General features: G+C 43.6%; 3 protein-coding genes across 5 annotated transcripts; 1 reads left to right on the forward strand and 2 right to left on the reverse strand.

The window, feature by feature from the left end:
• The first annotated feature begins 4309 nt into the window (after window positions 1–4309).
• Window positions 4310–6974, forward strand: LOC136487385 (uncharacterized protein P8A3.02c-like). Of its 2 annotated transcripts, XR_010767239.1 has the most exons (5): window positions 4310–4696; window positions 4907–5110; window positions 5209–5748; window positions 6038–6113; window positions 6857–6974. XR_010767239.1 is itself a non-coding variant. In XM_066484544.1 (3 exons), the coding sequence occupies exons 2-3, from the start codon at window positions 4910–4912 to the stop codon at window positions 5536–5538; spliced, it is 531 nt and encodes a 176-aa protein (XP_066340641.1). In that variant the 5' UTR covers window positions 4310–4696; window positions 4907–4909; the 3' UTR covers window positions 5539–5749. The 2 variants fall into 2 exon arrangements, 1 of the variants encoding a protein (XP_066340641.1); XM_066484544.1 differs by lacking the exons at window positions 6038–6113; window positions 6857–6974 and having other exon boundaries at window positions 5209–5749.
• On the reverse strand, window positions 6474–13816 carry LOC136487383 (peptide chain release factor APG3, chloroplastic-like). Of its 2 annotated transcripts, none has more exons than XR_010767238.1 (16): window positions 13245–13550; window positions 12885–12941; window positions 12463–12543; window positions 12280–12337; window positions 12094–12197; window positions 11884–11935; window positions 11685–11734; window positions 11033–11098; window positions 10793–10957; window positions 10632–10704; window positions 10400–10532; window positions 10080–10137; window positions 9737–9784; window positions 9525–9608; window positions 9071–9401; window positions 6474–7470 (listed from the first exon to the last, which is right to left on the reverse strand). XR_010767238.1 is itself a non-coding variant. In XM_066484543.1 (16 exons), exons 2-16 carry the CDS (start codon window positions 13380–13382, stop codon window positions 9330–9332), a joined length of 1239 nt encoding a protein of 412 aa, XP_066340640.1. In that variant the 5' UTR covers window positions 13383–13417; window positions 13571–13816; the 3' UTR covers window positions 9053–9329. The 2 variants fall into 2 exon arrangements, 1 of the variants encoding a protein (XP_066340640.1); XM_066484543.1 differs by lacking the exon at window positions 6474–7470 and adding an exon at window positions 13571–13816 and having other exon boundaries at window positions 9053–9401; window positions 13245–13417.
• Window positions 6964–7332, reverse strand: LOC136489859 (rapid alkalinization factor-like). The gene has a single exon (XM_066486381.1). It carries the CDS (start codon window positions 7330–7332, stop codon window positions 6964–6966), a length of 369 nt encoding a protein of 122 aa, XP_066342478.1.
• Window positions 13817–14623: the final 807 nt, after the last annotated feature.

The following is a 14623-nucleotide window of genomic DNA, read 5'->3' on the forward strand; positions in this document are numbered from 1 at the left end:
TGACCTGACGCGCCAGGTCACAAAAAATCGTCTCTGGAACCTTACTAGAAATGACCGGACTCCAGTGATGGAGCGTCTGGTCACTTTGAGCAGCGCGTCCGGTCGCAACTTAACACGTGGCGCGAAGCAGACTAGCCGTTAAGTATCAGGCGCTCAGCATTTGAAGCTGATGACACATGGCGATCATCAGGCGACCGGACGCAGGGGTCCAGCATCCGGTCAACCTGACCGGCGCATCCGGTCGCCTCGAGTTGGGGCTGTAGTGATAGCCTAATGGCTCTATTTCGTTGGGGGCTCTATTTAAAGGCATGTGGCCGGCTCTAGCTCTCTCTCTTGGCCATTTGCATTGACATAGCAACCTTGTGAGCTTAGCCAAAGCCCCCCCCCCCCACTCATCTCCATCATTGATTCATCATCTTTGTGAGATTGGGAGAGAATCCAAGTGCATTGCTTGAGTGATTGCATCTAGAGGCATTTGGTGTTCGTGTTTTGCTGTGTGATTCAGCTGTTACTCTTGGTGATTGTCGTCACCTAGACGACTTGGAGCAGCGAGGATCATCGAGCGGAGGTTGGTGATTGTCTCCGGCTCCAATCATGGTGATTGTGAGGGATCTTGTGCCTTTCCCGGTGGAGTGCTGAAAGATAACTCTAGTGGATTGCTCGTGTCATTGAGTTACCTCACTTGTGGATAGTTTCTTGCGGTGTCCAATTGTGTGGATGAGGTTCGTGCAACACCTCTTAGCCGCCGAATCACCAAGTGTTGGTCGACACAACGGGGACTAGCGTGCCGGCAAGCACGTGAATCTCGGGAGAAAAATTGGTTGTCTCTTGCCTTTTTGGTATTTTTCCGGTGATTGAATTGGTATTCATCTTATGATTGGTTCACTCCTCTACGCGGCGGTATAATCACCTTACTTACTCATTTACATTCCCGCAAACTAGTTGTAGCAAGCTCTTTAGTGTAGCTAGAATTGAGAGCTTGCTTTGTTGCTTAAGTTCATCTAGTGGAGCTCTTTATTGTGGCAAGTGTGAGAGATGTTAGTGAGTAGCGACTTAGTAAATTGTGTGTCTAGTGATTATAGTAACTAGAATTATTGGATATGTGGCTTGCAACCCTTGTAGAGCTAGAGCAAGTTTGCATTTCGCTATTTGTCATACTAATCAAATTGCTCTAGTTGGTTTATAGATTTTTAAATAGGCTATTCACCCCCCTCTAATCATATTAGGACCTTTCAGTCGGCAAGGTTACGGCCATGACAAAACTCACGCGCAAACACAGTGGACATGATCACATTTTGGTGTTTTCAGCTTGGCATTGTTTTCATACTCCGCTACTTTGCTTAAGTAAGCAATTACAAGGAAACAAATCATGCCCTTTGGTCAAGCTGACACAGGCAAAATCATGCAGTGATCATGCGCCTAATTGACTACTATCCTAATACACCAATAATTAATCTTGCGCACAGGGATTACACTCAGCAATGACTGACATGGTGGGTTCTTGACTTCTTGGTGACACTTCTTTCAAGGGAGAGGATGAACGAGAGGGGATCTAGCCAACCAAGAGGGAGCTCTAGAGGTAGCCACCGTTGGCGCCACCCCCGTTGACTCCAAACCCTAACCCACAGCCAGTGCCGGGTCTCCCTGGTGGAGTGCAGATGGATAGATCCCACAGACGAAGGTACCACTAGTAGAGAAATGACCTTTCATCCGTTTCGATTTTGGGCTTTAGTCTCGGTATTTTTTACGTCCGGGAGTAAAGGAAGAATTAGTCCCGGTTGGAGCTACCAACAGGGACTAAAGGCCCCTGTCCTGGCACGCTTTCGTAGCAGGCCACCTTTAGTCCCGGTTGGTGTTACCAACCCGGACTAAAGGTCCTTCAACCTTTAGTCCCAGCTGGTAATACCAACCGGGACTAAAGGGTGACCTTTTAGTCCTGGTTGGTGTCACCAACCCGGATTAAAGGTCTCCCACCCGGGACTAAAGGTACCCCACAGGTTAATTCGAAAGGAGAGTGCCCAGGACCCTGTCACATGTGCTGTACAGCTGAATTTGTAAGGAGTTTATGCGCGAGAAAAGATGTCCTGGGTTCGAATCTCACACATCGCAAGAGAGGTCTCCCTATAATTTCATTTATTTTTCTCCTGAGGATGGACCTTTAGTCCCGGTTATGTGACCCGGGACTAAAGGCTAAGACCTTTGGTCCCGGATTCGTAGTCCCGGTTGGGAAACCGGGACTAAAGCCAGTTCCCAACTAGGACTACAACCCATTTCTCTACTAGCGTAGGCTCGTGGGTCAACCCGTGTTACCCAATGACTCATCAAGTTCTGGCTCTTTTGACCCGTTTCAAATTTAAGGACTACTCGCATGGCCCAATGGCCTTACCTTGTGGGTCAGGCCAATGACCCAATGGGTCGACCCAGCCCATTCCCATCTTGAACAGCACAGAAGATATAGCCATGGAGCCATCAAATTCTTTCAACTTCAAAGCGCATCAGTGAAAATCCACGGGCCCTCCATAATCCTCTTCCAGTCCCCCAAACAAAATGGCTAAATGGTAAACATGTTTTTTCCCAATTGGGCAGAATGTCACCACTTGCGCCGTGATCCATGCTGCGTATTGTGGAGATCAGCGAACTCTCGCTGAAGTCCTTCCTTGATAATAGCTTTGTTGCTGCCATCCACTTCGCCTCTAGCAGGGCATCTCTGTCTGTCTTGCACCAGGATCGCCCCGTCCTACTCAGCCTCGTTTAGATGGAGCTAGCCAAGCAGCTTGTCCACCTCTACCTCTCTTTCCTTCACCTTCGCATCTAAAGCTGCAGCCGCCATGGAGAAAAAAATGGATCTACCCGTCCACGGACAGTGGCGGATCCAAAGGGGGGGGTTGGGGGGGCTCCAGCCCCCCCTAATGTCTTGATTTCAAGCCTAATCACTGTAGCAAAAGCTTGATTTCACCATTAAATCTTCATGCAAATCAACATCTCCATTGTTTTAGCCCCCCCTTATCCCGCATCGTGCATCCGCCACTGTCCACGGACACACCCAGAAATTGTTCTCCACCAAGGGCGACAGTGGTCAGCCCAAGCGCGGAGGTTTTACGAAAAGGTGGGAGCAATAGATCGGACAGAGATCCTTAACCGGCACACAGTCCTGGCAGAGTCACAGAAACCTCGCCAGGGCATATGTAATGAAAAAAATTCTAGATTCACCGCTGGCCATGTATATATAATCTAAGGGTAATGCTGGGCATAGGGCGTCTAGCCTCCCAGATGGTGCTGATGGTGGGCCACGATGCAGCCCAACACCGCTCATCCACTCGCCCTCGCCCCAAAACATTCTATAAAAAAAGAAGAGAAAACTTTCTTATCCCTTTCGCTCCCTCTCCTCTCCACCACATCGCCTTGCGGCTGCCACTCTGTCCGTACCGTCCCGAATGCGGATGCCACTCTACCTCGCTGCTACCGCGTGCCCCATCCAGTGTCGCTCGCTCGCTCTCCCCCATTGCGAGAGCTTCTCGCCCCCTCCCGTCGTGTGCGCCGCCCGCCCGACCGAGCCAAGACCAGTGCTGGTGACGGTGATGCACGCGCGCTGGTGCTAGTGTGCCCGCCCGGCCGAGCCAAGCCTGCTACTAGTGGCGGTGGTGCTCGCGCTCCGCCGCTCGCTGCCGACTCCGACCCTAGCGGCTGGAATCGACCAGCCCCGGCCTTCCCCTCCTCTATGTTTTGTTTCAAAGTTTTAGATATATGTTGCAATTGTTCTATTTTGATGTTGCAAAAGTAGATCGGGAGATGTTGCACATATTACATATATTGCAAGCGTTTATTTAAAATGTTTCATCTATTTCTAGACGTATGCTGCAATTATTTTTTATCTGGATGTTGCATATGTTTCATACATATGTTGCAACAGCATGTTCCAAAATATTTCAGCTGTTTCAATCTTATGTTACAGCATGTGGTTCTATGTTGCGAGTTGCAAGTGTTATTTTTTTTTTATGTTTCATGTGTTCTACACACATGTTGCAAGTGTATGTTCTAAGTGTTTTATTTGTTTTCATACATATGTTGCATTCAAATTTTTTGTTATGTTGCAAGTGTTTTATATTGTTTGGCCATTAGCCGGGGGTAGGAGGACCATGCGCGCGGCACGCCGGGGGGGCTACAGATGGGGGTGCTGGGGTGGGCGGACGAGTGCTCCGATGGGGGGCACGCCGAGTCTCAGCTCTCAAGTGTCGCCGTTTAATTTAGTTTCAGTCATAAATGTTGAAAGAACATTACTTATTCGTTAATGGTCGATCCATCTCTCTTTGTGATGATTAAAATCACCGGATCTGCTTAGACAGCTGCGGCCAGCGGTGCAATTACTAATGTTAGCAATAGGTACCTTAATCCCCTTTTTTCCTCTGACTGTGTATTACTAGTTCTTATTATAAAATTATCTAGCTATATGTAACTATATTAAATTGTAATTTGAAATAAGTCTTTTGTTCTCGAACCATTACTATACTTATCTCTGGATTGGTTAACTTTTACATGTCCCAGTTGAGGAGTAGCAAAACTTCCTAGTACCTATGCAGAAGAAACTCTGCACTAGTTTCTTATTGCTCAACAACAGAAATAACCATAGCTCATTGCTTATCGTAAGTCTGATGGCTTGGTTTTTGCAGAAGGATGGTTTGTTGATGCAAACAACCAAGTAAGTTTTCCCCCCTCATCTTTTCAGTATCTGGCTAATGTTCTTGAGTGGTAGGATTTTCAGTAGTTGATACAAATGTCTCAGTAGTGCCATAAAGACTGCCTGATTTGTACATAAGGCTTCCTAATGTAGTTCGAACTATACAAAGAATTTCCATCCTTGTCTTTTGTTTTTAATGTTTAAGTTCTTCTTGCTCCGTTTTCTTTTTAGGCAATGAGATTTGGCGATCTCCCTTCATGGGCTGTCGAACTTTCTGCACTTATCCGTGAAGCTATCAGTGTTGGTGACGCCAGTGTTGGTCTTGATGCAGAGGCGACAAACGAGGATGAAGATGCATGTCCTCTGCCATCAGATTTGTTGTGGCGGGAGCCATTTTTCGATCAGATGATTGCAAACAGATACAAGCCAGGTGAGGTGCGGAACTCTCTCGTATTCACAAGAAAACGTATCGTTCAGAAAAGGGGTGAATTCTTTTTGCGCTCTTAATATTATTGTTCTGCTGTTGAATCTAGGGTATCTGTGCTCATGTTGACCTGGTGCGCTTTGATGATGGAATTGCAATAGTCTCTCTCGAGTCAGCTTGTGTGATGCACTTCAGTCAAGCAGAACCAACAAGGGGAAGCGTGTCCTCTGACACCCTGAAGCAAGGGGACGGTGAATCTACAAAGGTCCCCGTTTTGCTGAACCCAGGCTCCCTTGTTCTCATGTCCGGTGATGCAAGGTATCTCTGGAAGCATGAGATCGACCGCAAACCAGGCAGACAGCTTTGGGATGGCAGGGAACTTGAGCAGCACAGAAGAACTTCCGTTACACTGAGAAAACTCCTTCCTTCTACAGACTAAACTGGTCATGACAGTGAACAATTTGCTAGATGTTTGTGGTTCCAAGCCACTTTTGCAGTTACAGAGCAGTCATTTTTTGTGGTGAGCTATATCATGGAAAATTGTAATATGCTGTTGCTAAAGACAGTCATCATTGGATGAGAGGAGTATTGTTGATTGCCTCAAGCTCGATATTATTGGCAGAAGGCAGTAGCATTGTCCATGCATCGTGTAAGCTCTATTCTCCTTTTCGAAATTAAGCAACCTTACAGAGTTACAGTTGGGTTTTTGCTGCAACAATGTCACTGGAAGCGATCATGGTATGTAAATGCACCTCAAAGCAACATAAAAGTATTTCATGAACACATTGTCTGATAGACAAGGCTTACACTCCCTAACAAGCATTCCACATAACAGGCATGTTGGGAGAGTGGTCGATCACAACTCACATGCCAGAAGTAGTCCAACTAATACAAGTCCTAAATTGAAAATGAACAAACACGTGATCCTTTTGTTTCAGGAGAAAAATGAAGTTCACACGTCTTCCTTCCAGGTGCCAAACCAGGGAGAATGAGCACATCACTTGGTTGGTTCAGGTGAGAAATATCAAACTCTTGATGAATGAGCATCATGCTGCACACTGGCGAACCTGGGCAATGCCCCCCACCCCCCCCCCCACCCCCCACCCCCCTGCCTGGTCCTTCCTCACATGGATTTATGTCCTTCAGAGTCTGGATGTCATAAGTTTTTCTCCCAGTGCAAACACTAGAATGCAGATTATGTATTGAATGAGGCCAGTGGTTGCAGCAACACTGCTGCTGCAGCATATGACAGACAGCAACACGAACTGAAACCAACTACTAATTAGCGCCCCCTTGATTTACATGCACGCTCCGCCACTGCTGCGTGTGCCAACCAGGGACAGACACATGAAGATATATCCATATTAGAACAGCCACAATATTTGGCAGACCAAACAGAAGCAGGTATTGAGTTCTATCCCCAGCTTCAATGTGCCTAACAGGAAATCTGGGTGATGGACGCAGGCGGGCATCAATGGCATGAAAACCATGAATTTTTAAAGCAGCATCGTATATAGTTCTATACTAGCAAGAACTAGTCAAACAACAACAAAATTCCGGTATCTTATGCCTTGGACCACAATCTTTTTTTGACATTATAACATATTTAAGGGCCTGTTTAGATGGCTAGGGCTAGTATAAGGTTAGCCAATTGGCTAACAGCTAGTTAGATGTTTGGACAAGCCCCTGTTGGATGGGCTAGAGCTAATTTTTGCTATTTTTAGCTAGCTAACAATTAGCTCTTGGTGTCTAAACAGGCCCTAAACATTGCTGATACAAGGGCAGAAGAGCTTGTGGCACCTTGCCGGTACAAGAAAACACGCAGTACAGAGAGTTCTTTGGATGGCGAAGAGGAACCATGGCTTCAACCGTGGCAGTGCTTGATGCGGGAGCAGGAGCGGCTGTAGGGGTTAGCCTGGGCGCCGGGCCGGCAGTTGTAGTAGCTGGCACCGCGGCGCGAGCACGGCACGCTGTCGCGCTGTTGGTGATGTACCCGCCGCCGGACCCGTTCAGAATCGGCCGACATGGTGGAAGCCCCTGCTCCCTTGCCGAGGCCCCGTACCTCGTCGCTCGCCGGGCACATGCCCACGGACCCGCGGCACCCAGCGGCAGCGCGGTCAGCCGGGAGGAGCGTGAACGGAGGGAGCTCCCCACCACCGTCAGGCAAGGGGACGGCGGCAGTGGCAGCGAGGAGGAAGGCGATGATGACGACGAGGGGCTTGGCAGCAGCCATGGCGGCGGGTGGACGTGGTGCTCGGCGAAATGCCGGTGGTGAATGAGGGTGGACGGACAAGGCGAGGCTCAGCGTGTTATGAGAGCTTGTCTCTGCAAGGGCTATTATGGGGCTGTTTGGTTGGTAACCCCAAAGGACCTGTCAAAATTTGGCTATGTCAAAATTTGGCTACGCCAGAATTGGAGTCATGCCAAAACAGGAATAGTAAGTGTTTTGTTCATGGCCAAGCCACAGTTTGGCTATGCTAAAATTTAAGAGCAAAAGTATGTGTCTGGATTGGAGCCATGCGAAAACTATAGGGGGAATTTCTTGTGTGCCATTAAAAAAAGATCGTAATACCCTGTGTGTTTTGGGAAAAGTTCAGCGGTCTTCAGCGCCACTGCTCCAAATTTTTTGTGTCCTCCATGCCACTGCCATCAGTTTGGGCTCTAACGCCATTAAACTGCAGGTGTGAAAAGTCGAAAATACCCTTATGTCTAAATATGTCATTAATTTTTTTGAGTATTTTAATGACTTTAAATGAAAAAACTCAAAACTAGAAAGTTGTATATCTCGTCGAGATCTATAATTTTTATATAAAAATTATCTTTATTTAATTCCGCGAAAAAAGATATGATTTTTCTAAGATATATTAATCATATCAAATCATTTTTTGCAGAATTAAATGAAGATAATTTTTATATGAAAATTATAGATCTCGATGAGATCTCGACGAGATCTACAACTTTTTATATGAAAATTATAGATCTCGATGAGATCTCGACGAGATCTACAACTTTCTAGTTTTGAGTTTTTTTTATTTGAAGTCGTTAAGATGGTTAAAAAAATTAATGACATATTTAGACGTAAGGGTATTTTTTACTTTTCACATCTGCCGTTTGACGGCGTTAGAGCCCAAACTGACGGCAGTGACATGGAGGGCGCAAAAAGTTGGAGCAGTGGCGCTGAAGACCGCTAAACTTTTCCAAAGGCACACATGGCATTGCTATATTTTTTAAAGGCACACAAGGAATTCCTCCAAAACTCTATGTATGATATGACATGTGGGATTCATATGTCAGTCAATTGTTTTTAATTGCAAGCAATAATTTGGTGAAAACGGTTTGTAAATCTGATGCATAGTTTAAGACATGTCTTGATTTAATTTAAAGAAATCCACTCAGAAAATCTCGAACCGCATGCAACCACTCATGGGCTGCCGCATCAGCTACCTATAAGTGTAGATGGGCAATGCCAAATTTTCAGGGCACGCCAAACCCTGGTCATAGACCAAATGGTGTCCAATTTTTACCTACCGGCCAAATTTTGTTCAGGCCCCTAGGGCCTAAACTAAACACGCCCTAAGTCATCTCACGTGTCAGCTAGTATAACTACTAGCAGTATATTGTTGTTGTTCATCTCAAAAGCATAATAAAAGTATGATGTTGTTGCTCATCTCAAAATGTAAGAAATTTTGGTATTAACAAAATCTAGGTTGTCAACTTGCAATCCAAGCTCAACTCCTCAAAGCGAGTCTGTCTATATTGCAAGCTGAACTGAATTTTTGTTATGAATGCCAGTCTTTTTTATAACTGTGAAAACAATTTTGTAAATTTGTTAGCCAGAATGTGCAACGTTTTTCATTAAGACACAGGGATGGGGAAAGGGAGAACTGGCTGTCTTCATAAATGGATATTTGCAATTTTTTTTCTTAAAGAATTATACATTGTGAACAAAAGAATTTCACAGAACATCGTACCTAAAATGCATTAAACTGTGAATACTGGAGCAGTTGAATCGTACATATCATGTATATTTTCTAATACTCAAAAGTATGCTGCCGTCAAGGACCATGTGGTGTGTTCTATGGCATTAGTCATGAACTCATGACCATGTGGACTACAGAAAATTTTCCTATGTGGAGTTCATTTTTGTCAGTCTCTTCATGCACAGCTATCAATCATCTTCATCGGTTTTTTTTTGTCTGATAACCTGATCTCCATGCCGAATTGCCTGAATCATACGTTCACTACGCCCACAGAACTGGCCATTTCCTCCAAGAGCTCCTGCTGCTCCATTGTAGCACAAGACTGTAGATGTTTAAATAACAAATGAGATTGTTATAGAGATGGACTCATGTTGTTACATCATCTCTGCTGTAATAGTTGCACGTTGCCACATTTGCATTGTTCTTTTTTTGTCAAGTAATATACCTGAACAGCCGATTCGATGTCTCCTAAAAGGAAGCCGGTCAGTTCAAAGTTCATCTTTAATCGATGGTCTGTCACTCTGTTATCCTGTTGTGAGCAAAAGACCTCAAATTGTATAAATATTGGAGGCGATTTATAAAGAATAAGAAGAGCTCCTTCCCAAAAATAACAGAGAAAGAAAAGACAAGTTTCTAGGTGATAGGATGTCCTGCTACCTTGTAATTGTATGTCCTTATCTTCTCAGATCGAGCACCAGTACCAACCTTCAGTTGAACAGGTATTAGTAACATTGAACAGAGAGGATGACAAAATCTTTCATAAGGGCTAACTCTATTTCCTACACAAACTGAAGGCACTAGCTTTTGTTGTCTTGTCATTGTTTAAATTTTTGTGAATTCCAACTGGATATTATACTGTTCACGTAAATGTCTACTACTCTGCTACTCTGTATCCAATTTGAGCATTTATCATCTATACGACAGTTTTCTGTTGCTTTCAGTTGGACACAAAGTTATGACCTTTGGAAGATACGATCCTTAAAAAGAATTGACAACATACCTGCAATTTCCTCTGGTTTCTTATTGCCTCTTGTTGCTCCCTTAATTTTATCTCGTAACTGTAAAGTTTATGGTAGATATATATAAGGAATGGAAAAAGATTACATAAAGATGACCATGTATTATACTGAGTACAAATAATTTGGAAAAAATAGATTCACTCTACTTTGCATAAGAGATTTCTAAAACCAGAATTTACACTGTAATTATGGTCCTATCATCAAAGAACATGTTTAGAAACAAAATAACTGAGGTGATAGAAAAAATAGAGAGAAACGTAATTCATAGTTTGGAAAGCAATACATAGCTATAACAACTTACAGTTTTGCTCTCAACAATTGAAATGCCCGCTCTTTGTTCTGTAGCTGTGATCTCTCTTCAGTACAGAATATCCTTATTCCTGTAGGCTTGTGAATAAGATCAACAGCCGTCTCCACCTTGTTAACATTCTGCCCTGGATTGATTGAAATGTTAGAAGATGCTCAGTTATAAGGGAGCAACACAGAAAACCCAGTATTCTAGTACAGATAACACAATATGCAAGTGATATTACCTCCAGCTCCACCAGATCTTGCTGTTTTAAGCTCAATATCTTTTGGATCAATAACCACATCAACTTCATCAGCCTACTATGCCATTGAAACAATATTAGGCATCTCTGAAGAAGAGGGAATTCATGTCATAAAACTTCACACAAATATCAAAATGGCCCACCTCTGGCATAATAGCTACAGTTGCTGTTGACGTATGAACACGACCCATAGTCTCTGTCAGGGGAACACGCTGAACACGGTGTACGCCTGATTCAAACTTCAATTTACTATAGACTTGTTTCCCCTTGACTTCCATTACATATGTCTTGTATCCACCCATTTCTGCCTGAAAGAGTCTGCTTGTGAGCAGTGTTTTTCTTATATCTTAATCAATAGTCAGGTTAAGGTTGCAAGTACATACTTCTGAGCAAGAAACTGGCTTAAACTTCCAATTGTTGCGCTCACAGTATTTCTGATACATGCGTACCTACAGAAAGCCATTGGCATATTTAGTTGTGGATTATGTGAGTAAAATTGCAAATATGATGCACTAGTATATCAGAAGTATAGCTGCTATACGAATAGAAAAATGAACTAAGAAGAGCTTATATTCCAAAAAAAAAAACGTAATCCTACTTGCACGTTCATTATTTATTCTAGATTATTGTCCATATAAACTGGACCTGCGAGGGTATGACCACCCCCAGGCATTGCATTAAGAAGAAGACCTTCTCACGCAGGCCAAGAAAACCACCGAACCCCTGCCCCACCCTTACACAGTGGCACCGTCGCCCTGTGAGACCGGGCCGGTCCTTAGACCTGTGCTTTGGCGTGGGACAGACGAGGGGATTTTTTAACCCCAGCCTAAAATTCGCTCCCACGGGGAGTCGAACCCAGGACCTGAGGAGTACCGCCGGGACGCTCTAACCAGTTGGACTAGAGGCCCAATGGCATTGTCCATATAAACGGTCTGTGTGTCAAGCTTAGTACTCTATTATTTGAACAAAATGAAAAACAACTGTATCACATTTGCTAAATTGCACTCAATTGGAATAAAATCATCATCTACCTACAAGGTCACCAGCCCAAATTCCAGCTTCGTCACCGCCAGCACCTGCTCTTACTGCAAAATTGAAGAAATACAGTTCTCAGTTTCAAAACAAGAAGGGAAAAAAAACTTTTTTGAAAAAAAAAAACAAGAAGATGTTGAACACTCATGGGACAGCCATATAACTTAGTTGAAATGTACAACTGAGAAATGGAGAGAGGTACCTTCAAGTAAGATGTTGCGTGAATCTAGAGGATCACTGGGAAGCAGTAGTAACTAACATGAGGAAATAAGAGTGGATGAGAGGCACATCAAAATGTGTAATGTATACTTTCTCCAACAAAATACAGAAACTGGCATTGTAGAATGCATAAAGTTAAACATAATGTCCAGAATTTATGTAGCTATTGTGCAGAGTGTTATGTCCTATTCACCTTCAATTTTTCTTCAAGCTCTGCAAGCTGGTTAGATAGAGCCTCCAGCTCAGAAGCTATCATCTCTGACATATCAGGGTCATCTTCGTTCTCTTTTTCCAGAGCTATGATGTTGCAAAGTTAAAAAAGCTATAGTGAGAGTCTATTATTTTCTCACGGGCACCAGAAATACTGAGGCATACCAACCTTTTGTCTCTTCAAGTTGCCTCTCACAATCCTTGAATTGCTTGTATGTAGTCACGACCTAAATATTGTTGACAGAAAAAAAAAGGTGATGTGTCATTTGATAAAATTAGCAGCTCAAATTCTGGTATAATTGAGTAGATAGTAGACACCAACATTAAATACCATAGTGAGTAAGCCAAATACCTGATCCAGTTCAGAAACAGACTGCGCAAGTTTTTGGTATTCGCTTCGATCTGAGACAATGTCAGGATCTGCCAACCTAACCTGATGCATACACTCAAGCATTAGACTGATGACCGTTTGGATGAGATCAAAACTGAAACTTTTCCATATCATTGTTACAGCATTGCAGTTTATATTGCCTACATACGTGTTACTTTTTCTTTTCCTTGACACAAATGAGAAGTTGAGAATTGATTTAGTACAGCATTGAAGCCGAACCTAAGTTAAGCCTGATTGGTTCTAAAATTAATTTCATACAATACATTTTTCACTCAAGCAACTTCAGAGCAATAATAACAATGGCGATATAAGCCTATTGGTAAACCTAATAATATAGAAGAAAAAGAAGGAACCAAAGGTGAACACAGAACAGGTAGCCATACCGACATTTCTTTCCAGGCCTTCTCCGCAGAATCCAGCTTGGCAATCAGATAGGGCTCCTGCACAGAGCACACAAAATGAACAATCATGAGGCTATGATATGAACAATGGATTCGTTCCTAGTGCGAAAGCTAGGATTTTCAGCTACTAAAGCACACAATGTTCAGTTCAGCTTCAGCGTGAACAAAAATTCAGGGTAAGTGACAACAAGCCATTTCATAAATTAATTGGACCCCCCAAATGGGAAATGGCTCAGAACCACTATAGTAGGTGACAACATGCGCTCTCTATCTCCAAGAAATGGCCGGTGCATCAGGAAATGGAGATGACCGCCGAAAAGGAAGGGGTTTTTTTTTCCTTACCGCCATACAGAGCACGGACGAGGACGGCCGTCTGCGGCGCCTGCCGTGGAAGAGAGGAAGGCCGGAGAGAGGCGTGCCCCGAGGGCCGGGGACGGCGCGTGGAGGCGCCCCGAAGAGGCCGGCGAGGAAGGCATCCATCTTTGTTCAGGCGATGAAGCGGGCGCGGAGCACGAGAGGTGGGGATGAGAAACACCAACCACCAGGAACGCCGAGGATCGAGCCGCGGGCGGGGGGCAACCGGAGGAGAGCACGGCGAGGGCGTGCGCACAGTGGGAGCGCGAAGGGAAGGAGGCACTGTGCACACGGGACGGCAGGCTGGGAGGGGCGCGGGAAGAAGATAAGGGACTCGTTTGGTTTGGAGCCTGGGAAGATTTTGCCTGGGCAAGGAGGTTCCTGGAAGCTGCCTGTGACATATTTGGATTGGACACTGGTGACTTTCCTGGCCCAGGCAATCCAGTCCGCTCCCAGGCGATCAAAAACGAGCGCCTGGCTCTCAGTTGCCTGGTCTGGATGTTGGTTACATTGCTAAGCTAGTCATCTTATTTATATTTTTTTACTATAAAATCGTAAAAGACAGTACGGCAGACCTACCGCTCTGCTAAAGGTTTTATTTATATTATTTTTGTATTATAATAATATATATTACTCGAATGAAGCTAAAGTTTTATATAGAAGAAAATATATTTTCTTTTTTATTAAACTTCTCAGGCATATTCTATTTCTTTTTTCACAGCCATGTGTAAAAACTTTTTGTATATTTTATATTTTCTAGTATTTCTCCCCTCGGTTGATCATGTTCACGTTAAAATTAGCATAATGTGTGCAGTATAATTATAATTTTCTTTCTTCCTCATACGTTCTTTCCTTATGACATTTTTTAAATAGCTAGGAAATCTATTAACTTTATTTGTAATTGTAATTTCAAATATATTATTAATTGAGAAAATATGGATGCTTTTATTTATTTATTATTATTTATAACCATAACCGTGTAAGTTTAAATATGGTATTATACCTTTTATTAGCTTTTAAATATGTATTGTATCTTTTATTAGCCTTTCCAGGCACAGGCTTCCAACCAAACAGACCTTCTTCAGACTTGCCCAAAAATCATCAACTTTCCAAGCAACACTTTTTACCAGGCAAGTCCTCCAGGTCTCCAACTAAACATGCCCAAGGTACCTGAAGAGAAAAGAAAAACTAAGACGATGACACGTGGGGCCGACTCAAGGCAAGTGGGCCCATAGATGAGAAGGCAGAAGAAATACTTGAAACATACATCTGAAATACTTGCAAAAACACATGAAAAACACTTAAAACATATGTAACATTCAGATAAAACAATTGCAACATATATGTAAAACATATACAACATCCAA

The sequence above is a fragment of the Miscanthus floridulus genome, chromosome 10 (assembly GCF_019320115.1).
Source record: "Miscanthus floridulus cultivar M001 chromosome 10, ASM1932011v1, whole genome shotgun sequence".
Lineage (NCBI taxonomy): Eukaryota > Viridiplantae > Streptophyta > Magnoliopsida > Poales > Poaceae > Miscanthus > Miscanthus floridulus.